This window comes from Nycticebus coucang, chromosome X (genome assembly GCF_027406575.1).
Source record: "Nycticebus coucang isolate mNycCou1 chromosome X, mNycCou1.pri, whole genome shotgun sequence".
Taxonomy (NCBI): Eukaryota; Metazoa; Chordata; class Mammalia; order Primates; family Lorisidae; genus Nycticebus; species Nycticebus coucang.
In genome coordinates this window covers 66579135-66606116 of record NC_069804.1, presented here as the reverse complement: position 1 = coordinate 66606116, position 26982 = coordinate 66579135, and the positions used below count along the sequence as shown (strand labels likewise).

Here is a 26982-nt window from a genome sequence, read left to right as displayed (position 1 = left end):
TCTACATTCAAACCCTGGCTCCATCACTCACTAGCCACAGGACCTCACAATGCCTCGATCACCTCAACTAAAAATGCGGGTGGTAAAAGTACACACCGCACTGGTCACTGAGAGCCTCTGAGTTTACGCGTATTGAGTGCTTGGAACATGACCACACAGCACCTGAGAAACCCCAGCTCCTCCTACTGCATGCTTCTCAAGCGCCGTGTGCTTTCCTTTTGCAGGACTTATGGAGCTAGACTTGAAACATTCATTTGTGTGATGTCGTCTCCCCCAGAGGAGCCTGAGCCAGAGCTGAGTGATCTTCCCACAGCAAACCCCTAGTATCTATCCCAGGCTTTGGCAGGTAGTTGCACTGAATATTCCCCAGTTGCCGCTCCAGATCCATCACCAACCCTCCCCTGGCTCTGCAGCCCAGAAAGCTGCAACCTCTATGGACCACGAAGAGGCTACCCAACTATTGAATTTCTGGCTGAATTTGGGCAATGGGAGTCACTGGCAGGATATAAAATAGTGGACAGAGAAGGAGGTTAGAGTATTTATTTCCCTGGCTCTCTCTGCCAGGCAACAAGCTGTAGTAGCTGTGTCTCTTTCCTAGAGTCCTTTCCCTGCAACCCCAATCCCAACTACTCTCTAGGTCAGGTGACTGCCTGGTAACAGCTCCCCACAGTGCCTGGCCCCAGGGTGCTAGACACCCCCCCATTGTTCCTAACTATAATTGGCTCCTTGCCAAAACTCTGCCCCATTACCCCCTTGGCACACGGTCACTTTCCTTCAGGGATACTGACTGATGATACAGAAGGTTCTATATCAACATTTGTTGAATGAAGATATTAATCTGAAGGCCGAACCATGGCCAAAGTTGTCATGAGGAGTTAGTAAGAAACAGAAAGTGGACACACTTCAAAGATGAAGTTCTGGAGTAGAGGCTTCAGTGTGGGGGTGCTTGAGAATGAACCAGCAGCTGAGCTTGTTAAAACCACAGATACTCTTTCCCAAGAGATCGTCATTTGGCAGGCCTGGGGGTGGGATAATTTGCATTTATAACAAATTTCTGGGCGACACTGATGCTGCTAGGCTGGAGACCACACTTTGAAAGACTCTGCACTGGAACAATGCCAGAGGCTTTCACTATGTATAGACCACAAGCTTCATGAATGCTTTAATTATCTTCAAAGACATGAAAGGCCAAGTACAATATAATCAATGTTTTATTTTAACTTTTCTGATCAACTAAATATAAACAGAGGTTTCTGCTAATGAAAAAGAAAAAAGGAAAACAAAAAGAAAGCAGTGACAAGATTAAATATGGAAGAAGATGAAGTGTCAGGAGGCAAGGCCCCTCCCCAGGGAGGCTGCACACATTCGCAGGGCCTAGGAATACAGGTGCCTCGGGACCTTGAACCTGATGAAGACAGCAGTTAAGCCACAGCTTGAGAGTCTTGAGGCTTGAGGACAGAAAGGAGCTCCTTTCTACTCCAACCTAATCTGGGCTGCAAATCTTGGAAAGGGGTGGACGCCTTGCAAAGCACACTGCACATGCCCTTGGCTGCTCAAGCGGGAACACTCCACTCTTCATACACACACACACACAAACACACACACACACAGAGTACATGGATACACACTCACACTGACAAACTCACAACCACATTAATGACTTTAGGGCTCAGTCACGCACATAGGTACCAACTCCAGAGCTGAGGTGTGTGTGTGTGTGTCTCCTTAGCACAATGACAAAAGGCTACTGCGGAGGCCAGGGCTCAGCCATGCCAAGGACCCACCCAGCAAGGGAGAAACTGCATTCTGCATCAGGTTGGTATAAGAGAAAATTCAACTGAGCCACTGGGGCCAGCTGAGCCCACTTAGGGAGAGTCCAGATGCAAGAAATGGGATGCCATCCAGCTCTAATATGCCCCTCAGCTACCAGTCCATAAGGAAGCAGAGTGCCAGGAGGCCAGTCCCCAGCAGGTCCCCCAGCCCTGTGAGATAGGGGATACAGTGGTTGTCAGGATCCAGGGCCTGGTGCCAAGTCAGCCGAACCATCACTTCTGCCAGGTACAGGAGAATTGTCACCTGTTGTAAAAGGAAACAGACTCGGAAGAAGACCAAATCAGAAAGCCAAGTATAGCCAAGAAACACTTCTGAGTTTCATGAGCAGTCACCAAAGTGAACATGTGAGCTCTAGCCATTCCCTTCTTCTGGCTTCTCCTGGAGCCCATGCTGTAGAAGATGGCCTCACCTGCACACTCACACAGACACACTGCTGCCAGTCTCCAGAGGGATCTCTCTCTGCCATACGAGCCCCTCCTTGCTGGACCTCACTGGGACTTCTACCTGGGTTTGCTCAAGTCCGTTTCCCTCAGAGATCGAGATGGCTAGCCCTTCATGAAGGTGTCATGGGGTAGTCCGCACAGCTCTGGCTAGATCTCACAGCTCCTCGGTCCCTTTTCCAGGCTGACCTCAGACTCCTCATCCTCCCTAGTTGGAGTCTTAGTTTCCTAGACTCTCTGAATCCTATTCTTTGGAGTCAGAAACATATTGCAGGTGCAAATGCCATGAACTTGGGGAGAGCATAAAATGCCAGCATCAGCACCACACTCATAGAACTCCCCACCAGTGTCAAGAGCACTCCCTGCAGAAGCACCAGGCCCATGAGGACATTAGCCAGCTGTGGTCTCAGCAGAAAGTCTGCTCAATACCTTCCCAAAGTAGGCACCATCTTAACTTCCTTACCCACCATCCTCACTGCTATCCAGCCCTAACCAAATCCCATGCAAGATGTAGCCCAGGGGCCTGGGCTCTGTCCACCTGCCATCTGTGAGGCAGTGACCATTGGACCCACTCATCACCCTGTCCATGGAATGTGCTGCATCCTCGAGGCTGCTCTTCTTGACCTGATGGTGAGTGTGCAGCATGTGGTATGTAGCATACAGCATGCACTGTGCAGGGTGCAGCATGCAGCGCACAAGCTGTAGTATACAGTGTGCAGTAGCCTCTGTGTCTAGACCATGACCTAGAAGATAGGGACTGTGTGCCTGCCTGCCCAGGAACCCCACCACACCTCAGTCCAGCCTGCTTGGTATCTCACCAGAGCAGGGAACAGAGCTCTTAGCTGACTAAGCAGCTGTCTTCCATGGCTGCAGCCATCCTTACCTGTATCAGGCCAGCTAACAGGTAGAGTACCATAAAGGTCTTGCTGCTTGTGACTGACTGACCTTCCACCAGGTGGATTACATAGAAGAAAATCAGATGGCCTGGGACCACCAGAACGAGCAGGACTCGAGCTGACATGGAATTGATCTCTGGAAGAAACAGAATCAAGAAGTTTGTATGGCTTGCCTAGTAGCTGAGGTTACCTTGGTATGTGACAGTCTCTGAGAGGTATCCGCACTCATTCTTTCATTTGTTTTGCACATGTTTACTGGACACTTACTATGTGGCAGATGGGGATACAGTCCTGCCCCTTTCCTCATGGGGCTGGTATTTCAGGGAAGAGAGACAAGCAATAATAGAGTAAGCAGAAATAAACAAGAAAGGTCATTGTGAAGTGTGCTGAGTCCCATGAGGATAATCCTCCAAGGTAGGGGGACAGAATGTGAAGTGTGCTTGAGCAGGGGTGAGCACCTGGAGGTGACATTTTAGCTGTGGTATGCACTTGAGGGAGAGGGCCCTGGGCAGAGGAAAGAGAGTACACAAGGGTCTTAGGTGGGTAAGAGCTTGGGAGTGTGGAGGAACAGCCCCACCGTGTATAGTAGGGATCTGCAGAGGCAGCCCCTTCCTCAACAATGCCTGCAGGCCCTTCCAGCACAAGTGTACTGTGTTAGTGAGCCCTAGGTTTTCTTCACACTCATGCAATTCACCCTGATGCAACCACACTTAAAAAAAAATAACTATATGTCTGAATGTAATTGATTTCTCAAACAGAAATGGAGCTCCAAGGACACGGGCCTCCATATGCCTCTTGAGTTAACAGAATGTATTTCACCAAAACAATAAGGAAAAGGAGAAAAAATCTTATGGTACTTAGAAGCTAAGACATACCATAAACCAGTATGTAGAGAGAGGTGGCAAGAACGTAGAAGAACATCAAGATTTGTTTGTGATGAGAAATGAGATGAGGAATAAATAGATTTATCAAAAAAGAAACTTTAAAATAAGAAGCAAAACTATTAGAAGAAGTTACTATTGGCAGCTGACATGAAAATTCAAGAAAATCAATAGGAAAACTCTGAAAACAATAGGAATTTAGTAAAATGCTTTGGCACATAAATTACAACAGAAAAATAAACAGCCTTTCTATACATAAATGACCAGTGAGATAATATAATGGGGGCTTTCATTTCTCGGAAAGATGGGCAAGACACACTTCCTCCTATTCCTCCCACTAAGTACAAGTAAAAACCATGAATATTATACATAAAACAAATGTAAGAAGATTCTGAAAGGTAGAAAGAGAAGGTAGGCTGGCTAGGAACTTCAGGAAGCAATGAACAACACGGTGGTGAGTTCCCTGAATTGTCTGTTTTGTCCAGACTGGGTCCTGGAGACATCAGCAACCCAGAAATGTCAATGAGAATGGACAAAAAAAAGACTCCGTGGATTTTAGCCAAAGGTCCAGTAAAGGAAGGTCCAGTAAAGGCAGCAGAGAACTTTTACACAGCAACTACTTAAGCCAAATGCAGCATAAAAAACTGTGGCCGGGGGCAGGAGCTTTCCTCCCCCTCCCAGGCTAGGATCTTTTCTTGTTTTATTGCACCCTGTACTTCTCCCTTGTGGAATATACCACAATTAGTAATTACACACTCATTTGTTTTGTGTCTATCTGCTTCTAAGGGCAAGAAATCAGCTGTTTCTTTTTCCCCACTGTAACCTGTTATCCAGTGCCTCATGGACATTCAATAAATATCTGAATGTCTGAATGGGTGAGAGGCAGGGTTGGGGAGTCAGGTCTCCAGGAGGAGAAGCTGAGCCTGGAAGGCGATCAGTGCAAGGCATCAAGCATCTATCGCTATACTCCACAACATCAACTTTTACTTGTTTAAAAACACCAGACCCACCTGGCATACAGAAAATGGAACATGGGTTGGGCCAAAAGTTTTTCATCCAAAGGGGTAGGACCCCGGGTGTGCTCCAAATATGTAGGTAGGTAGAGATTCGGCTGGCTTGAATGGCCACCAGATTGCCACCAACACCTATGAGAAAAAAAGTCTGGTTTCCCCTTCTTTGCCAGTCTCTGGATTATGTCCCTTATTTTAAGTTAATTTCCTCCAGGAAGCCTTGTTTGGTTGATTGGTATCTTTTCCTTCCCTCCCAGTGACCACAGATCTTGTTTGGCACCAAGTCAGTGTGGCCCAGACCTCTTGAGTGTGGCATTCAATTATCAACTGTATTGCCTTGACAGCTGGTACCACTTAAAGGGAGGGAAGTGTGACTGGCAAAGTAGCTTTTCAATAAATACATGTTGCTTAGAGGGAGGGAATTCAGGAATTCGGGAATTCAGGAAGGAAGGGAGAGAGGGGAAAAGGGAGGATAAGGAGAGCAGGGAAGGGGTGGAGAGGTCTAACAAGAGCATGGTAAGCTCCTCTGAGCAAGAGTTAGACTTCAAGGTCACAGGAATGGACAGGACCCAGACTACAGGATGAAATATCTGTGAAAATGAAAACTATTTTTTTCACCTCAATGTGGGAAGGAAAGGAAAGAAAACAGTGGATAGGAGTGGGGAGGGGAGGGGAAGAGAGAGATGATCACATGGTGACAAAAGCAGGCTAGCCCCAAGAGAAGTGCCCTGGACAACTGTCATGCTAGGTACCCGGGGGCTTTTAGGAAGACATTTTCTGCTGCAGGATTACAATTTGTGAGCTACGTGAGTCCCTCTCTGGTGGCCCTGAACGTTAAAGCACAATCCCACATTCAGGGATGCGTGGGTACATGGAGCAGGTGTCCATCAGGGAAATATAGGGAAGGCTGGGGGTCATGTGTAAATTGACATGACAGAAGACAAACAGGACCCAAAGAAGCAGAGTCAGGGGCCCAGAAAACCATGAGCACATTTGTGCTTGGGAAATTCTGAAGCTTCTGGCTGAGGCTCTTGGCTTCCATAGGGTGAAGTAAAGGTTTCAAACTTGGCCAAGGCCAGATGGCTCAGCTGACAAAGACCATGCTGAGTAACTCTTTTGTGGGAGCAGAGGCAGGGTCTGGCAGAGAACAGGGCCTGCCCATGTGACAGCTCTCTTTATGGGTGGCTGACAGAAGTGGGGGTTACTACATTCTATGTCCTGAGTTCCATGGGCAGCAATCCCTAACTGGGCCAGAGGTGCACCAGCGACCTCCAGGGAAGAGACCAACCACCTGGGAGCTCTAGAGGATGCAAAGAATGGTATTCAGGCAGAGGATGACTGCAGGTAAGTTTTGCTTGGCCCATATGTGATTTCAAAAAGAAAAAGAGGGGGAAAAGCCCTCAAATTAAGTGGCAATATTTACAAGTTGGGGCCTTATTCCAGATTCATGGCTTCTCTGAACAAGTCAATTCTGGCAACTCTGAGTCGACATTCCCACCAGGCAACACTTGGCTGGAGCAGGGCAGGTAGCAGTCCCTTCAGATTAACAATGTGCTCTACAGCACACCCGACTCCCCACCACTCCTTAATGGGTAGCTGTGTCCCTACTGCTTAATTTATTCAAATCGTGTGCTTGGTCTCTGAAGGCAACTGAGTTGTTGATCCATCCGAGGAGATCCTTCCAAGTTTACACGCCATCCGCCGCAATCCTCATTGCATGGGGAGGCCCCGTGGGACTCTACTAGAGTGCACATATGCTGGGTGGCCCTGATGCAAGGAGCAAGGTATGGTCCTCCATGGAGGTCAGGGAGAGACTGTGGACAGGCAGGGGCTGCCCACAGGCATCTGAAGTCTGTTTCTACAGGCCCAGAAGGTCAGGTCTCGGGGACCAAGCAAACTGGGAAATAAATTTGGTTACTCTCCTAACTTGTTAGTTCCATTTACAGGGCCTCATCAGATACCAGACACCAAGCCAAACTTTGCTTAAGAGACACAATACAAAAATCCACAGAATCTAAGCCTAGGAGGTAAATAAGTAAAGAGGGTCAGGTATATGACAACAGGGCATGGTGAGGATTAGGGAAAACTGGAACATACAGGCCCTGAATCAGCTTCAGCCCAGTATTTTAACAGCCTTAATTTTTAAAAAGAGAGAAATCCAGGGTTTTAAATGTGCATGTCTGAGTTTTTTTTTTTTTTTTTTTTTTAAATATGGAACGCTTCACGAATTTGCGTGTCATCCTTGCGCAGGGGCCATGCTAATCTTCTCTGTATTGTTCCAATTTTAGTATATGTGCTGCCGAAGCGAGCACGCATGTCTGAGTTTTAATGTCAACAAGAGCCCAACATTCTAGCTATGAAGGCCACACTCAGTCAGCAGGTGCCAACCAAGCCTGTGTTAAACTCTGGGCCTTCAAGACATGGGATTTGGTTCTGTCCAGAGAGTGGGAGCTTTGCTGACACTATGGGGAACCAAGTTAGCGCTGCCAAGAGCATAGTATAGGACTTCCTCCCCAGGTCTCCTTCCACCTCAAGAAAACCACAGCCTCTGCAGCTCAGCTGCCCAAGTGCCCTCTTGAAGTCTGCTGTTTAGGTCCAACCCAGCCCAGGGGCCCTCTCCAATACTTACCACATATGATGGGAGTGAATATGGCCATGCCTTTGAACTGCTGCTTAGAAATGGTTTTGCTCAAAATGAGCCCTCCAAAACTGGGGAGACAACAGACGGCAGTCCCACAATCAGGGAGTTTCCACTCACAGGATCCCTGCAAACCTCTGCACCAGACGCCCCATCAGCCTGGCTTTCCAGTTTGGGCAGACACTCCTTCCCCTACACAAGTATCTGCTGCAGACAAGCTGGTTGCCCTATGTCCTCTCTGCACCTCACCAGGCTTTTCCATCCCCACCTCTGCTCTGAGTCTCAGCTGCTCCAGAAGCTATCAGGGAATTCCACCTCATTCTAGGACAAATGAATGACTACCTTTCTGAGGCCACAGAGCTCCTGAACTGCACAATGATGCTCTTTAGTGAAAACACAACCTGCCAAAGTGTTGCCTCATGCCATCCTTTGTTCTGAGGAAATGCTGCACTTGCCCCATGGGTGGCTGTGCTTTAGCAAAGGTGTTCCACCCCTCAGGACTTCACAGAGCCCTGGGGAAGTTGGGTCAATTTGTGTTAAGAGGCCAGAAGCCTTCTGGAAGCACACACAGCTGCACTGCAAACTTTTCTCCCTGAGAGTCAGAGCCAGGAAAACACATCAGAGTGAACTGGGGAGGCCCCATCACAGTCTGCTGGCAGAAAAGGGGCCTCACAAGCAAGGCTGAGGATGGAGAGCCAAAGGGTCCAGGAGACTATCCCACATCAGCCATGCTGTGGACAGTGACAGTCCACTTCTCTGACATTGTTGCTATTTTCCCACCTGGTGTGTGTGTGTGTGAGTAACAGAGACCCAGCCTGCAGCCAAAGCAAGGATGGAACAGCAATAGGCAGGTACCAGTCCCTTCAGATTAGCAATGTGCTCTGCAGCACACCCAACTCCCCACCACTGAATGGCTATCTCTGGTAGCTGCAGCCTGAGGGCCAGATCCCATGGCACCACCATGTGGAGCAGGGCCCTAGAGTCTGGAGCCCTCATTTAACCCTCCCAGCTTTGGCTCTCCTGGCTCCCCACTGCTTTGGCACTTGTGAACAAGGTGGCCTCTCTTAGAAGGAATAGGCCTAGGGTTTGTGGTGAAAGAGAGACATGAAAGTAGCAAGGTATGACCCATGCAGTATTGGGGGTTCCCACATTTCACTGCCGACCCCAACCTCCCAGACACTGAGTGTCACCCATGCCCAGGGCTTTGTGGTACTCAGGGAGGAAGAGGCAGAGGAGGTGGTGCTGACCCAGCATACCTGCTGATGACCATTGCCAGGATGATGGGAACCCAGCCAAACTTCAGGATCTTCATGATAGGTGGGTTCTGCTTGGCGATGAGGACCCACAGGGGGATCAGAGCCACGAAGCCAATGCAGACCAGTGGCATCAGAAACCAGCTGTCTGCAAAAAGAGAGGGGACACACATAGCTCATGGGACAATGCAGGAGGCAGGCCTGGCTGGGGAAGGGCCTGGGCTGCCCAGGGGAAAGGCAGACAGGGAGTAAAGGACACAGGAAGTCTGAGGAAACTCCTGTTCTACCACACTTTATTCCCCACTCACCTTTGTTTTAAATTTCAGAGTATTGTGGGGGTACAATCGTTTCTGTCACATGATTTGCTTTTGTGCAGTTTGAGTCACTTCCTCACCCAGATAGATGTGAAACCAACCCAAGTGCCCCCAACACAGGCGTGAATTAATAAAACGTGGCACATGTACACCACAGATTACCACCTACCACACTTTCCAAAGACCTTTCACCATCCTATCAAGCAACCAGGAAAGCTCCTCTCTGTCCTCTATTCCTACCACATTCACCTCCACTTCTATGACGTTTTTGCTATTTTCCCACATAAATTTAGCACCCTGCTCCATCTCTTACCACTCCGATGTTCCTGTCGGGATGAGAAATACCATCTCTGGGATGTTCCCTGTGCCAGCACTTCACACATGACCTCATTTCATGCTCTCAACAGCCCTTCCCAAAGTGACACCAAGAGGAGACAAGCATAAAGTAGTTGGCTGCCCAAGACACACAGCCAAGCCAAGGCTTCAGCCCAGGTCTGCAGAAAGCCAAAGTGGCTATGGGATGCAACCATGCTCCCAGATGAGGGCAATCCAAGGTGACCTCCCTGGCACCTGCAACTCCCATAAGGTACCAGTCACAGCCAGGCTGGTAGCTTCTCATGCCCGCACCTCATCATCTTCAAATGGTAGGAGGACAGCAAAGAAGGACTGGGGTTGGGATTGGTCAACTTCTACTTCGAGGCAGGCCAGGCTGACCCCCTGGGGAACCTCGTATGTTCCTCTCTATCCCCTTCCTGTATTGTGTTCCATGTGTGAGTCTCACCTTCCTCAAGCAAACAGAACAAGACGCTGGCTGTCTTAGATAGTCCTCTCACCCCCATACTTGGCTCACCTGCCAAGGGGACCAACTATCAGGGGTGCCCAGGCATGAGTCTGTGTCCCACACTCTCCCTCCCCAGGCAGTATCACTAAGAATCTTCCTCTCCCCTCTTTCCCTCTCTGTACTAAAGGATCGTGTCTGTTCCTCTGCCACAGGTGCCCAAGTACATTGTGGCCATAGTGACCAGCCTGTGTGCCATCCCAGGAGACAGGAGGTAGGTTCAGCTAGCACTACATAGTGACCTCAAATGCTCCAGAAAACAGAATCCTGCCTGAGCATCTCCTTCTGGGACACTTTTGACTCCATTCCAAGTTTTCCAAGACCACTCACAGCCCCCACAGAGATCCTGCCTAAGTTTCTTCCCTGCAAGGTAATGCACACTTCCCCAGTGGGCAAACTGGATGCCCATCTACCCCCATCAGATGCCAATGTCACCTGCTCAGTCCTCAGTCTGTGAAGATTTCTCTACTTTGGGCCAGTCCCAGAATGCGCCACAGATTAAGTTCAGTCTCACTGGAGAGGTGAGCCATCCAGCAGTGATTTAATATCTAAGTGCTCAGTCATACATGGGAACAAGCATATGGCACAACATGTAGCTGAGAGACGGGGCCTAGAGAAACTTACTCGAATAATTAAACCATACATAAATATTCTTGTCTTAAATTCATTGGCTTTATATTCAAATTAGGTCATCTTATTTGATCCTTACAGATTTCATTGCCACCTGTGTGAACTTTGAGACCTTGCCTGATGATTAAACACTGGAATTGATAGGCAATACCAGGGATGGCAAGGAGATGGTCCAGAGATGGGGCAGAAAGGCCCCCACTGCCCCACAGCATGCTCCCAATCATAGCTGTTTTGTCTGCTTCAGTTGCCAAAGGATAAAAATGGGTAATTTCCCAAACCCCTAAGTCCGTATTCCCACAGGTCAGTGATAAACCAGAGCTCTGCCCTTGTCTACGGCATCTCTTGAGCAGCTGTCACCACGTGCTCTTTGCTGCCCTCCCCACCCCATCCCATCCCTGCTGGGGTACACAGATGTGCACAGACCAGCCTCAGGCCCTACTCCATATGTGGCCAGTCTCAGCCTGTGGAAGAAAGCTCAGCTACAGAAGGATGATGGGGGCAATTTATAGTTTCCTGTGGAATGACTCAGGAGGAGGAATTTTGATCACTCAAGAGGAAAATTTAGATTTGCCAATTGAACCAAGCTTCAGAATCTGACCAGATTTAAAGATTATGGTTTTTCACTTAAGCTACAAAGATTTCACTTTCTCTTTCCAGAGAGAAAATGAGAAACAAGTTAAGGCTTTGGGACTATGATGGGTGAAACATGTGTATTGTGCATGGGAAAATGATAGAGACTGTGTGGAGGCCAAGCCAGAATGAATATGTCTCCCAAATTTCACCTGTTGATCCCCAACCATATTGAAGTTGGGGTGGGGGGATTAAGAAGTTATTGGATCATGAGGGCACTGCTTTTATAAATGGGTTAATCCATTCATGGGTTAGTGGGTTACCATGGCGGGGGGTGGGGGAACTGCTGGCTTTATAAAAAGAGAAACAGAGACCTGAGCCAGCACACTCAAGACCCCTTGCCACGCAATGCCCTGTCCAGCCTCGGGACTCTGTGGGTCTCCGCCAGCAAGAAGCCCTTACCAGATTTAGCCTTTTGACCTTGGACTTCCCAGCCTCTGAGACGATAAGAAATAAATTTCATTATGAACGCCACAGTAGCATCTTAGTCCATTTTCTGTGGCTTATAATAGAACACCTGAAAGTGGGTAATTCATAAAGTATCTACATATATTTTTTACCAGACTCAAGAAAACTTTGGAGCTATTTATAGCTTACAGCAATTGGGGAAAGTATACTTGTGTGAATAAGAATGAAACATTTACCTGTCTCTCTACCTGGTTTTTCAAAAATCTAGAAACCAGTTTCATGAGTATTCTTATTTCCATAAATTGGACAAGAACCAGTTTTCTTTTATACCAGGACACAACTGGAGATCTGGTTACTCTGCTAAGGCTTTGACTAGAATAGCATATTCTCAGGTATGACCAGCCTGTTTTGAGGAATTAAAGTTGATGTCACAGAGCTGAAGAAAGCCCACTGGGAAGACTGACTTGTTATTTTGTCTACACGGCTCCTGACCACATAGTAGGTAAAAAATGTGGCTTTCTGTCAGGCTCAGGAACCTCAGGATATTTTGGAATGTTGAGAAGAGTGAAATGTATCCAATCTGTACAAGTATCACAGGCACAGTCTGATAGTGAATCCTGGACTTATGCAGCCTTGAGGCTTTTAAATGTCTAATCCAGAATTTCTTATACAGTTCCAGCAAAGAGCCTATATGGACATTCACTATCATTATCACACATTATACAAATAATCAGGCCATGTAAAACACCCACGACTTCTTTTACAAGTAAGTTAGTCCTACTAAGTATTATCTTTGATAGAAATGGGGAACCCCAGGGAGAGAAATTATGTGTCAGAAGATCAACCTCAGGACACCTGGTACTAGATTCTAGCCCTGACCATTGTTTTCAAGTTTTCATTACATTCCTACAATCTGGACTCTATCCAGAATTATTTCCAAGCTACAAGAAGTCTCTAAAGAAGGACCAAGTTTTAACTTTCTTCATGGTGTTTTTATTTGACACCCTGCTGGGATAGGTTTTTTTTTGCTCCCCATTCTGGCATACAAATTCTCTTTGTGATTATAATCCTATGTATCATATTTTACCATGTGTCTCTCACACTTTTACCTCAGACAAAACTAAACTCACAGTATTCCAAAGACTACGCTGACTTGACTGAGATCTCACTTTTACCACGTGTGACGACAACCAAATTCAGCTTTTGGTGCTCTTAAAATTATTCACTGAGACATATCCTCTCCCCACAAGACCAAACGGGAGAGGACTATCTGGGAATGAGCCTTCCTACAACACAAGACTGTAAGCTTCTGAATATAAAGGAGCCCAAACCATTTGCATTCATCTACAATGATTTCCTTGAAATATCTTGATGGAAAGGAGAAGAACGAGAAAAGAAAAATACCTCAGAGCAGTCTTGAGTTATTATGTGAGGAGTGCAAAGTGTATCAGACCCAGAAAGATGTGAATGTGGGAATTCAGTCACATCCCAAAACCCATGTCTAGGGACTGCTTACCCATTATCTTCATGGTCTTAGAATTTGTGATATGAACAATGTATATAGCCAATCAGTAGTTTTTGTTATTTTATGTAAATTCTTATTAACAACTTAGGAAATATCTCTTCTGTTTTCCTTAAAATTCCACTTTCATTCTCAAGCTTTGAGGTTGAATAAACTTAATACTTAATCATATTTTCTAATCTCGTTATTTAAGGTTGGCATCAGCAATACTCCGCTACGTGGTACCAATTTTCCATTTTAGTCCCTTTGCTATTTCTGATCACAGAACTTCCCACAACTGGTTAGTTTATAAAGAAAAAAATTTATCATTATTATGGAGGATAAAGAGCCCAGGTCAAGCAGCGGCACCCACAAGCACTGGTACCCGGTGAGTGCTTCTTGCTGGTGTTGACTCTCTACAAAATCCTGGGGTGGTGCAGGCCATCCTATGGAGGGGCTGAGTGTACTAACATGCCCAGAGCTCCTCCTCTTCTTAGAAAGCCACCGGTTCTACTCCCACAATAACCATTCACCCATTACCCCAGACACCTTTCAACACTGCCATGTTGGAGATTATGCTTTGAACACATGAAATCTGGGGGACACATTGCAAGCCACAGCAAAAGGGCTGGGTGCAAAAGATTCCACTCAGCCTTGGTGGTGACCAGCCCCAGGGCCCATCCTCCTTGAAGCCATCCTTACCTTTGTGTCCATAGAAGAAATCACTAACCAGAGCCAGAATGGACAGTGTGATGAGGTCTCCCAGGCTGGCTGCAATGGGTGTTGCGACATTGTCTGGGTTGACCCTGAGCTTTCGAGCACCAGTCACTATACAGACCATTAGTACTCCTGCAGAAAAAGAGGACAAAGACAAGACTCCAATCCCAGGGATCTGGACAGCCCGGAGAAGGCACAGGGTTTACAATTCTAACACGGGACTGGCAGATGGTTGCAGGCTAACCATGAACCTGCCTCTGTCCACTTCTAGATGTGGAGCCAGGCTACCCGGCTTTCAGAGCTTTTCCCGATACACTGGAGGCCTGAGAAGGCTGGGAAAGCTAGACTCCATTTTTTTACTTGGTCTGTGGCTCCTGGGCTCCAAAATCACCTGGAACTATAGGAAGCTTACAGCTCCACACAGCACAGAGGGCTCCAAAGATGCTCTGAGCAGCAGGAGCCCCCAAGGGCTGAGTACGTGGCCTCCCATGGTTGTTTTGGTTGTCTAAGAAACAGATGCCAAGTGGAATCAGCTGTATGAGAGATTTATTAGGGGCAATGCCTGTCAGGGAAAACAGGGAGGAACGTTGATGCAGCTGGGCCTAGGGGAAAGAGAGGGGAGGCAGGAACGCATTCTTGACTATCTGTGGTTCTAGGCAAGCTCAGCCAGACTGCCAGAGGCACCCTTGTGGGACTCGTGTCTCTGGTGGGACCAGGCAGTGTTGGGCACCGGGAAGCAACATGTCGCTGTCAAGAGAAGCTGGTGAAGGATCTCAGGGAGTGACACTGGAGACCTAAGAGGCACATCCTCATGGCTACCATGCCTCCTGAGGGCATCCTTTCTATTTTGACTCATTGTTCTGAAGGTGAGGGTCACGTGCAGTCAGTCTTCTGGCTCCCTATCCACTGCCTAGGACTTGAGTCAGCAGACTCACTTGTTTCTTTAAGAAGACACTATCCTGGCTATTAATCTCTTCACACTTTACCAGGGACCCTATAACTCAAAAAATAATTACAACCATCCCCTCAATGCCACCCTAAAGCTGGCACCATCAGCCAGCCTGTGCCTTATCTTGTGACTAAGTCACAGGTCCTGCATTTCCTTTTGAAATGCCAGTTCTACCTGAATCTGAGTTTGTACAGTTTGGCTGGTGAGCCTGTGACAATCCACAGGGACCACATAAAGGATGCAAGTGGTTTGGGGCACCTATCAGAAACCACTACAATGACACCACAGACACATTGATGCCCACAGTGAGACACTAGTGGAATTTCTGGACAACAGATATATGTTCAAATTTTCATGCTGTTAGCTCCATTACCTGCAGCACATGATCCAGAAGAGAACCAGAAATAATGTCCACTTGCTCAGCAATCGTTTGGGAGCTGCTTATATGCCTGGCCTTGGTTTAAGTAGTAATAATAATCAAAGGCTCTGTCCTCATCAGGGGCAATGTTTGTCAGGTGGGGGAACAGACCATGCATGAGTGTAAGAACATGCACTTGAGGTAAATGAAAGAAGATAGTAAAATAAGGCACGACTGGACAAAACCTACTTTAGTATTGACCAGAGAAGGCCTGAGCACTTGCTCACATTTTCTGTACAATCATGAGTTTGTTACAGTTTGTCTCTCAACTGGAATATGCACATAAAAAGTGGAGTCCCATATGCTTTGTTTTCAGGGTATCCTCCCAGCCCTGGAGATGCTTGGCACACAGCAGACATCCAACACCCATGGAGTCACAAAGGTGGCCACAACATGGCAACTGTGCTTTCCAACGAGCATGTGGGCTCCCAGGAGGGAGTCACGTTTCTCACCCACTAAAGACACATGCTAAGCACTCGCTGTGCCAGGTGTGTGGCAGAAGCAGCAGATGGCAGGGCAGTAACTGCAGGTCCCACCCTCCAGGAGCTGACATTCTAGCAGGGAGGCAAGACTGAGAGAGGACTTCGAAGGTTCATAGCAGAGCACAGTAGCCCTGGGAAGGGAGAGAGGAGGAGGGTGCTGTGAGATGGAGATGCTGTGGACCGAACGCTGTGTCCTCACAAATCCACAGGTTGAAATACTCCCTCAGTGATGATATTAGCAGGTGGGGCCTTTGGGAGGTGATTACATCATGAGGGTGGAGTCTCCATGAATGGGATTAGTGCCACTCAGGTAACCTCAGAGAGCTTCCTTGGCTCTTGCATCAATTGAGAAGGTGCCTCCTGCAACCCATGGAGGGACCTCACCAGAAGCCAGCCTGAAGGGTCCTATTACAACAGCCCAAGTGGACTAAAACAGGTCAAAAAGTGCTCTCTGAAGAGGTGGACTCCCAGCTCAAACCCAAGCCTTGTCCCCAGTATGTCTTCAGCCTTCCAGTCCCGTCACAGGCCTGCACGTCAGTCTGTAAGGTATGTGCAGTAGGTTCCCATAGACCAGCAGGCTGGTTATCTAGACAGACAACATCAGACCTCAGCCTGGGAGAATGATAGCCAGAGGCATCTGCAGACCACAGCCAGGCCCCCACACATCAGAGGGTAAAGCAGGGAAGCCCAACTCTCTCTAGCACATGCACACTGGCCCCATTAACAGTCCCTCCATACCTTCAGGAACTAAAAACAGGAAGAACCCCAAGGTGGGGGCTCAGAGGGGCAGAGAGTACTGTATGGGGTATGCGAGGCTTACCCAGGGCAAAGGCCACGAGGAAGGCAGTAAGGATGCTGCTGGCACACATCAACCCCACTTTGGCCAAGTCTAACTCCTCCCTGGACACAGCACCCAACAGCAGAACGGCCACAGCAGCCAGGAGTCCCACAACAGTGGCTTGCACCTGTCAGGGCAGAAATCAGAAGCATGAAGGATGGTCCCTATAGCCACGGCTCCTCCTCCCTGCCCTTCGCCATGCTCCTTGCTCATCTCAGAGGCCAGGATGCTGCTCGCCCTAAAACCTCACACCCACTAATCAAAGGAAAAAAACAGCACTTCCCTTCAACCCAATTCCCTTGGAAATGACTGCTTTCCACCTCCTCCCTGGTACATGCCATCCTTGACTGCACAATCTTGTTTTTTATCTTCTTCTCAGGCCCTGGTTGGGGCCACATAGTCTCTTCCTCACAACCCTACACACGGGTCTGGACTCAGCAACCTCTACCAACACAGACAGCTGACCTCGCTGCCCCAGGGATGCCCCACAACCCACAGAGACAAGTGGGAGGCATCTGAACACCACAGGCCTCTTCCCTGTCCTTTCCTGCTCATACCCTTTCTACCCCAGCTGTGCACCCTCGCAGTGCCCCTGTCCTGCCAGGCACATACCTCTGTGGGGCCCTTCAGAACTGTGCCGGGAGGTGCCCAATCTAGAGGTCAATACTGGCATCCCTAATTCAAGTGCCAACCCAGAAACAAGTTACAACATATTATTAAAGAAGGCCACAGAAAGAAAGAGCTCAGTCACAAATAGGGAGGAGAAGACCTAGCTTGGTAAAGATGAAAAAATGGTCCCTAAGTTAACCTATGTGATTGGATCCAAAGTCCCAGTGAGATTTTTCGTGGCACTTGACAAATTGTAAACTTCACAAAGATGAGAAAACATGTGAGAATAGCCAAGATAATTTTGAGAAAGGTCAAAGAGAGAGTTACAGTGTATTTACTTTCAATGTGTATTTTTCCTTTTGACAGACAGGGTCTTGCTATGTTGCTCAGGCTGGTCTCAAACTCCTGGGCTCCTCAAGTGATCCTCCTGCCTCAACCTCCCAAGTAGCAGGGATTACAGGTGTGAGCCATAGCATCAGGCCTCAATGTGTATTCGGCAGCTATAGGAATAAAAGCAGTGTGGTACTGGCAGAAGTAGACAAATAGATGAACAGGACAGAGCCATTAATATTGAAAATGTGAAAATTTAACCATGAATATTATGAGGATTTTATATGCTAAAGGTGGCATTTCAAATTAGGACGGAATAGGTGAATACTGAATAAACAGGGTAAGGGAAATTGGATCTGTATGTTTGTGAGGAAAAAATGGGTCCCCACTTCATACCATTCATACACACCCCTAAAAATAAAAACCCAAAGTGTGAAATAAAAGAAAACACAGAATAATATGTTTAAAATTTTTGACTAGTGAAGGAGACCTTCTTCTAAAGATGCAAATAAAATCCAGAAAGAAAAATAAATACAGGATTTAGTGTCTAGAATAAAGAAATCTAGTTTATTTTAAAACCTAATGGAAAAATGTACAAGGATATGGACAGGTAATTCACAGAAAATGAAATGCAAATGGCTGTTGAGACCTAAAAAAGGATGATCAACTTCTTTAGTAATTTTTAGTAATTAGGAAAACTCTAAATAAAATCTCAGTTTGGAGACATTGTATTCATTTGTAGGTGATGCTGGTCTTCTCCCTGAACATGGGGCCGGCCCTGCAAGGCCTTGCAGGTGCTCAGACATGCCTGATGAATTGATGGATGGATGAGATTTACTTTTTTAACTTGTCAGCCTAGGTGATATTAAAAGGTTGATAAAATATTTATTGCCAAATACTAGAAAAATGGTTTTCTTTTAAATTAATGGTGATTATAATGGTATAAGAATTTAGAGAGGGGGGACATTGGCTGTAATTTACCCATATACCTGTGATCCAGCATCTTTCCCAAAGAAACACTCCCATATGTGTACATAGGACTAGCACCTAATACACAGAACCTCTGTGAGGTGACAACCCAAGGAATGTAACACACTGGTCACATATGGAGGTGGCCAACATTAGGAATTAGGCCTACTGTACTGATAGGCACATGTGGGGCATGTCCGGTCTATGAAAATTAGGTTGACTTGTGCCTGCTTCAGCAGCACATATACTACAGTTGGAAAATTAGGACAACTTAAGGAGGTGGTCAGCGTAGGAAGGTGGTCATCTATACGGACTCCACTGTATTTACTGAGGGCTATCTAAGTAATTACTTTCAATAGTCATTATTAAGAGAAAAGTACAAGTTACAGAATTATAAATATAGCATGGAACTTTTTACATTAAAACACAGAAAACTATATATTATTTGTGAACATGTATGTGTGTACATACATATAGTGAATACAAAAAGTAGCTTTGAAGAATACTTTTGGTCCTAGTGAGATTATAGAAAAATGGACTCAAATATGGTTCACATTAATGCTAGTGCTTTTGAAGAAAAATCTCGATCTTTAGCTGGGCGTGGTGGCTCATACCTATAATCCTAGCACTCTGCAGAGCCCAAGAGGGGTGGATTGTTTGAGCTCATGAGTTTGAGACCAGCCTGAGCAAGAGTGAGACCTCATCTCTAAAAATAGCCGGGTATTATGGCGGGCGCCTATAGTCCCAGCTACTTCGGAGTCTGAGGCAAGAGAATCACTTGAGTCCAAGAGTTTCAAGTTGCTGTGAGCCGTGACGCCATAGCACTCTACAAAGTGAGACTCTATCTAAAAAAAAATCTAGTTCTTTAAACTCTTCATGTCCTTTGAGCTTGTGGGAAGTCATCTTAAGAAGAAATTCAGCAAAATTGCAGTATAGTATCATTGCAGTATGATTTTTCATTGAAATATGATTTTTTTCAAGTGAGGCAAAGACCAAGAAGACCTCAGGGCACCCTGAGTGGTAGAGCTGAGGGAAGTGTGAAGGCTGGGGCTGAGAGGGCTCCCTTGTGACCCAGCTCTTGGTGGCTGTGGAGTCCCCACATTTGTATGACAGAACATTCACTGCACCACTGATGATTCAATATTAATTGGGAGCTTTTTTTAATGGAAGAGACAGAATTACATCCCTGCTATAATCAGGACTATGTGCTGAGCCAGAATGTGGCCCAGAGCAGGGCTAAGTAAACACATGTTGGAAAACCACTCTGTGGAAATGTGCATATGTATGGACACAAAGAAGTACGTACACCCAGTGTGACTTGTGGTGAAGATATTCAGGACCTGCCCCTGGCTAGGCTATGGTTAGCTGCATTTGTGCCTCCAGCCCCTCAGCCACAGGACATGTTGCTCAACGTGCGACCCTCTTGGGTATGGAGGGTGAGACACCTAACACTGAACTACAGCCAGGGCAGCTGCAGCAGCCTGCATGTGGCACCTGATGCCAGGCAGAAATTTAGGCCTAAGTGGAGCCATAAATGGCTTCACCAGCAGCTGAGCAAGAAGAGAAAGGACCTTCAAAGGAAAGAGAGGGGCAGGGCTGAGCTGCAAAGTGGGAAGGGTGGAGGACAGACATGGGGTGGGAGAGAGAGGGTTAGAGCCAGGCCCCGCCCTGAATGAGAGGAACCACTTTTGGGTTTTAGAAAAGGCCATCCAGGTGGCCATGCAGAAGCCAGGCTGGAGGCTTCCTGGCCTAGGAGCAGTCAGAACAGTGCAGAGGTCTTCAGTCTTCAAGGCTGGGAGTGAGCTTCCAAGGCAGGCAGGCAGGAGAGGGAGGAGGAGGAGGAGGAAAAGCCAGCTGGATTCAAGCACAGCTTGGAGGCAAGGTCCTCAGAGGGGATGCCTGTAAGGTAGCAGCTGCATGTGATTGTACTTCTAGTTGGGCCAAGTGGGAAGGACCACCCACCAAGGACAGCCACAACCACTGGGTACCAGCCACGTGCTGGCCAGAGCCAGCTCCACAGGCTCACGATTTCCCAACTACCCAGTCACAGATGAATTGCAGTGATCTGCCCGAGGTCCCTCAGCTGCTGACTCCCAGAGCAAGCTTTCAAGCAACAAACTAGACTGAGTCAGGGACTCCCAGAGAGGTGAGTGTGAAGAAAGAGGGAAGACAACAAGACCAGGTGGCTGTGCTGTCATGGGGATGCCCGGCAGAGAGTTAGACACAGAGGTTCTGGAAGCCCGGTGAGATACAGAGTGGTTATCATCCTAATTTGATGGCCAGAGAGACATGGCCCTGGCCAACACTACCCAGCTGACAAGTGACAGGCTGTGTAATGCCAGGGTCCAGGATCTCTGTGCTGCCACCACCCAGAAGGGCACAGAAGGTGCTGGACATGGCTTCTATCTACCCAGTTCCAGGCCTTAGCCTTCCACCTGCCTTCATCTCCCCTTGCCTTGGGCCTCCTGAACCTGCAACCAGGTCCCAGGATGAGAATGTAGCCCAACTAGGGCCTGGCAGAAGGATATAAGCATAAAGAACTTAAAGAGTAAGAGGATCTCTAAAAGGGTGAGAAGGAATTGGCAGAGACACAGGAAGGATCCACAGATGCCCCAGGAAGAGTAAGTATAATAATAAGATCATGTATCAAAGGTAACAACAGCATTTGTCCATCATAGGAGTCCTGTGGCCTTGGGAAGCACCGTGAGAGCCCTGATAACTTGTGCAGGTGATGAGAGGGTCAAGAACTGGGGATCCATTCCAGAAGCTTGGCTTGGAAAAGGGAGTGGGGAAGCTGGAGCAGCCTAGGGCCCTGAAGAGGTATCTACTTCGGGGGCACGATGATGCTCCCAAGGCAGGCTGAGCCAGTCCAAAGGGCAGGAAAAGGGCTCCCAGCCTTCACCTTTTCTACCTGGCCAGACCTGAATGCAGATTCAAAAGGGGAGGCCCTTTATCAATCTCACAGGGTGGATACTCACCTGAATGAGGGCAAGGTTGCTGCTGATGACTCTGTGTTTCTCCTTGGGATCATCAATTTGTCCAGTGTTGGCCTTGAGTGAAGAGAAAAGGAAAAAAGGTGGGTCTGGCTGGGCCTACGGCTAGGTCAGTTCTGCCTGGAAAAGGCAGTCTCCTGGGAGAGAAATGAGCACACACCATTTCATTGGTGGCAGAACAAATTACTCTTAAACTTTCCTTTTGTGTGGGGAGGAGAGAAGAACCTTTCAAGGGGCAGAGGTCCCCTTGAGAACCAGATGGATATGATGGACCATTCCTCCCAGGTACAAGCATGTGAGCACATGCACACTTGCATGGATGCATACACACACACACACAGCCATAACATGCACATGGGTTGCTGGCAATCTCAAGGCCAGCTTCAAGCTTATGCACAGACCTCAGGAAATGCCTCCTGCTGTGAAACTGGCTTCTAGCCAGGTCCCCCTCTCTTCAGCCGTCTGTCCCTCTTCCTTCCAGCTAGCCTCTACCACCCACAATCCTGCCTCAGCAAAATCACCTTGTTTAAGGAACACACATCTCTCTCAATGAATCCCCAACAATAAAAAAAAAAAAAGAAAAGAATAAAAAACAAAAAAGAAAAATGGTAGTTGGCTCCTAAAAGCATGGTACTTGCTGGCAAAATTCAAAACATGAATAAGAAAAAGTTTCAAAGTGAATATATGTATTTTCCTAGTTCCCTTTACTCAGTTAATTAAGTTCTTGATTGGCAAAGTGAAAAAAATAAAAGTGTGCCTACTGCTAACACACTTGATAATTATTTTTCTTTTTACAAAACAGGGGATCCTTTTTGTCTTCAGCATAACTGATGGCTGGGACACATCATCTGACTGGCCAGGCCTCACTCAGTCTATTCTTCCTGAGTGTGGGTACAGCACACACCTCAGGGACCCCTGTAGGAACAATCGGGGAAGGAGGCAGAACAGAGAGGGCAGCAGAACCCACCACACACAAAACACCTGAGGCCACACATAATGTACAGGTATGTGTTCACTGAGACCCACATGTACCCAGGTGATGTTCTAACTCACATTCTCTGGTAATGGATCAAACTCTGTCTTTGGCATTGGTCTCATTAGATGAGGGGGATGCTGCTGGCCCATATGACCCCTGGCTATGAATCAGAAAAAGCATTCCCTACTAAAAATGTTTTCTTTTCACCTGCTGTAAAACAGTTAAAAATAAGTATCTAACCCATATAGCCCACACACAGCCCAGCCTTCACTATGAAAGCACTCCCTGGGCTCCTCCCTAGAATCCAGGAGCACGTTCCCCACTGATGGCTGCATAGGGAAGAGACTGGGAACAAGGGGAACAAAGGCAGAGCAAGGTCCAGGGAGCTCAGAGACACAGAGAAGCAGGAGAGGAAGGATGTGGAGGGAAGGAGCACAATTAGAGGCAGGGTGTGGAAGCATTAAGATCTGAGCGTGTCTGAAGCATTTCTATTCTAGGAGGTACAGTGGAAGCTTATGTGGAGTAGAGGAGAAAGTCCCCAAAGCTGAAGCCATCCCCCAACTGGAAGGGCTGGGTTTTGGATGAGCCATCCACATGGATGCTGAAACCAGCCACAATGGTGGTGGGATTGGGTATTGAGAAGACTATTGGATGGTATGTTTCACAAGGCTGCAGGTGACAGATGAATCCACTGAGCCAGTGATGAAAGCAGGACACGAGGCAGCCCAGAGGGCAAGCAGCATGCTGGCCAGGCCAGTGGTGCCATCACCACACAGGTAGGCCACTGTCAGGGAGAAAGACCTTATCCAAGACTACTGCAATAAGGGGTGATTAAACTCAACTTCAAATACACTAGGGAAAAGTGGAGATTCATGCCAGTAGGCAGGATAGGGGAGTAGATGGACCATGCTAAGAAGAATTCAGTTAGGAGTCAGGGGACAGTGATCTGATGAGGTGTCAAGAATGGGAAGAGGAGCTAGTTGGAGATGGGGGTTGGGTTCACAGTGAGGTGGCACAGTAGGTCCTTTGCTAGAATGGGATCAGCAGTCAAGCTGAGAAGAGGCTCAGAGGAGCCTGACCTGTATTTGGCTAAGAAAGCAATGCTTGTTACCACCCAGGAGGGGCAATCGGGGAGCAGGTCTCCATCAAGGCAGAGGGAATGGAGGTCCTAGGGATGTCAGGGCTGGCAGCTTGGGATCATTCTGAGCACACACTAGGAGCTCATGGAGAGATGACTGGGAGATTGGGGCAACTAGAGAGCAACCGAGATTCACCCCAGCATAAGTGGCTCAGAGGCCCTTCCTAAACAGATTCAGATTAAATCAATTTTTAAAAATCTCTTTGAATCTTACAAAGGGGAAAAGAGTTTATTTGCAGAAACAATGGCCTAAAATTACAATATTTGAGAAAAGACACAGAAATATGAAAAGATGAATGAACTCAAAGTAGGATAAACCCCCAAAGACTCACACTGAGATACTTCATAAACTATTCAAAAGTTAAAGGCAAAAAGAGAATCTTGAAAGCCACAAGATAAAAGATACTCATCACATACAAGATATCCTCAATAAGACTACCAGTAGATTTCTCAAAAGAGACTCTGTAGACCAGAGGTAGGGGTATGATACATTTAAAGTGCCAGAAGAAAACAAAAACAACAAAAACTGTCAACAGAGAATTCTCGATCTGGCAAAACTATTCTGCACAAATGGTATTCCCATATAAACAAAAGATGAGGAAGTTTGTTATCATTAGATCTGCCCTACAAGAAATGCTAAAGAGATTCCTTAAAGTTAAAATAAAAGTATGCCAGTCAGGAACTTGAAGCTAAATAAAAACATAAGGTTCTCTAACAAAAATAAACACATGATAAACTGTAATAGTATAATTTTGGTTTGTAACTCAATATTTTATTTCTATAAGATTCAAAGACAAATGAATAAAAATAATTATAAATCTAGAGGCAGAGCTATAAAGAAATAGCATTTATGTATGCAATTGATGTTAAGTTGGTATCAGTTTAAAACACATTGTAGTAACTTGAGGATTTTACAGGTCATCCTTGTGTCACCACAAAATATCTATAAACATAAACAAAAAGGAATTAAGCAAAGAATCAAAATATTTCACCAAAAAATCAACAAATCAGATGAAGGAGATAGAGAGAAAATAAGAGGCAAGAAAGCTATAAGACATACAGAAACAAAATAGCAATCGTAAATCTTTCCTAATCAGTAATTACTTCACATGTAAATGTGTTAAATTCTCTGATCAAAAGATATAGATTGGCAGAATGATTAAAAAACAAAATAAAATAAGAAGTCCAGATCCGACTATATGTTACCTATAAGAAATTAATTTTCTAAGCACATGAATAGGTTGAAAGTGAAAGAATGGAAAAATATATTCCACACAACCAAAAGAGAGCAGGCATGTCTATAATAATATTAGACAAAATACACTTTAAGTCAAAAAATTGTAACAAGATACAAAGAGGTACATTATATAACAATACAAGGGTCAAATTAATAGCAAGATAGAACAATCATAAACATGTTATGCCAAACATTAAAGCTCCTAAACTATATGGGTCAAATATAGACAGAATTGAAGGAAGAAATAGCTCAGCAGGGTGCAGTGGGTTATGCCAATAATCTCAGAGTTGTGGGAGACTGAGGTAGGAGAACTGTTTGAGGACAGGAGTTTAAGCCCAGCTCAGACAACACAGCAAGACTCTCAGTTTAAAATAATAAAAAATAAATAAGTTAGCCAGACACGGTGGCATATGCCTATAGTCCCAGCTATTTGAGAGGCTGAGGCAGGAGGATTGCTTCAGACCAGAAGTTTAAGGCGGCAATGAACTATGATCATGGCAATGCACTCCACCCTGGGCAGCAGAGAAAGACTCACCTCCGAAAAAAATAGAAAAAAAAAAGTAGAAGACAGAGAGAGTGTGAGTGAGAAAAAAATATATATATAGCTCTACAATAATAGTTGATGACTGCAATACCCCACGTTCAATAATGAATATAACAACCAAACAGAAGATCAGTAAGGAAAAAGAGGATTGGAAAAACACTAAAGAGCAATTGGACCTAACAGACATATACAGAACATTCCACCAAATAATAGAATACTATGTATTTTTCTTAATGAAATGTGAATATGGGACATTCTCCAGGATAGACTACATTAGGCCAGAAAATCAGTACTAATCAATTTAAGAAAACTGAATTCATATGAAGTATCTTTTCCAATCATAAATTAATTATAACAGAAGGTCAACTGAAAAAATCTCCAGATGTGTGAAAATTAAGCAACACACCCTTGAACAACCAATGGCTCAAAGAAGAAATCCCAAAGAAAGTTAGAAATTGTCTGGAAACAAAAGAAAACACAACACATCAAAACTTACAGGATGTAATAAAAGCTGTTTTAAAGGAAAAATTTACAGCTGTAAACAATTACATAAGAAAAGAAAACAGATCTCAAATCAATGACATAAACTTATACCTTAAGAAATTAGGAAAAAAAATAAACAAAAACCTAAAGCTAGAAGATAAAAGAAAGTAAGGATTAGAGATGTATAAAACAGAGAAAAGAAAAATAATGGAGAAAACTCGCTGAAACCAAAAATTGGCTCCTCAAAAAAAAAAAAAATCAACAAAATTCACAAATATTTAGCTATATTGACTAAAAAAAAGAAACTCTTAGAAATTGATCAGATCCTACAGAATCTATTAAATCTAAATCTACAGAAATAAAAAGGAGCCAGAGAATACTATGAAAATTGTAGGCCAACAAATTAGACAACCTAATTTAAATCGATAAATTGCTAGAAACATATAACTGGCCACAAGTGAATCAAGAGAAATAGAAAATCTGAACATAAATTAATACCGACAGATAATTCCACTGGGAGGGAGAAAGGAAGGAAGGAAGGAAATAAATAAATTTAAATCAGTATTTAAGACCCTCCCAACAAGACAACCCAGGGCTAGATGGCAAATTCTACTAAACAGTTGACCCCAATCCTGCACAAACTCTACCAAAAAGTTAAAGATGAAGGAACACTTCCAAATTCATTACATGAGACTAGTGTTAGTTACACTGATACCAAAGCCAGACAAAGACACTAGAAGAAAATAAAACTACAGGCTAATATCCCTGGTGAATATTAATTCAAAAATCTTTTTTTAAAATACCAATACACCAAATGTAACAGCATATTAAAAGAATTATATACCATAAGCAAGTGGAGTTTTAGTCCTGGAATACAAGGATGGTTCCATATACAAAAAACAATTAATGTAATATACCACTTTAAAAAAACGAATGAAAGAAAAGCATGACTATTTAGATTCATGGACAAAATTCCAACACCGTTCCATGATTAGAAAAGCACCTAAAAAGGTAGGAATAAGAGGAA

General features: G+C 45.7%; 1 protein-coding gene and 1 non-coding gene across 3 annotated transcripts in view; both read right to left on the bottom strand.

Moving 5' to 3' along the window:
- Positions 1–1229: 1229 nt before the first annotated feature.
- The window catches only part of LOC128577457 (solute carrier family 41 member 3-like), a 36148-nt gene continuing 10395 nt past the window's right edge, over positions 1230–26982 (bottom strand). The window contains exons 3-10 of one of the 2 annotated variants that reach the window (XM_053579691.1): positions 21563–21634; positions 16659–16803; positions 13975–14121; positions 8955–9099; positions 7690–7769; positions 5061–5195; positions 3157–3305; positions 1230–2076 (exon numbers count right to left, since the gene is read on the bottom strand). In XM_053579691.1, the coding sequence (XP_053435666.1) occupies positions 1924–2076; positions 3157–3305; positions 5061–5195; positions 7690–7769; positions 8955–9099; positions 13975–14121; positions 16659–16803; positions 21563–21634 (1026 nt within the window). In that variant the 3' untranslated portion in view covers positions 1230–1923. The remainder of the gene's footprint in view (positions 2077–3156; positions 3306–5060; positions 5196–7689; positions 7770–8954; positions 9100–13974; positions 14122–16658; positions 16804–21562; positions 21635–26982) is intronic. The other variant, XM_053579692.1, reaches the window with a different exon arrangement.
- Positions 7266–7372, bottom strand: LOC128578636 (U6 spliceosomal RNA). The gene has a single exon (XR_008377775.1). It is a non-coding gene; the product is annotated as a U6 spliceosomal RNA (small nuclear RNA).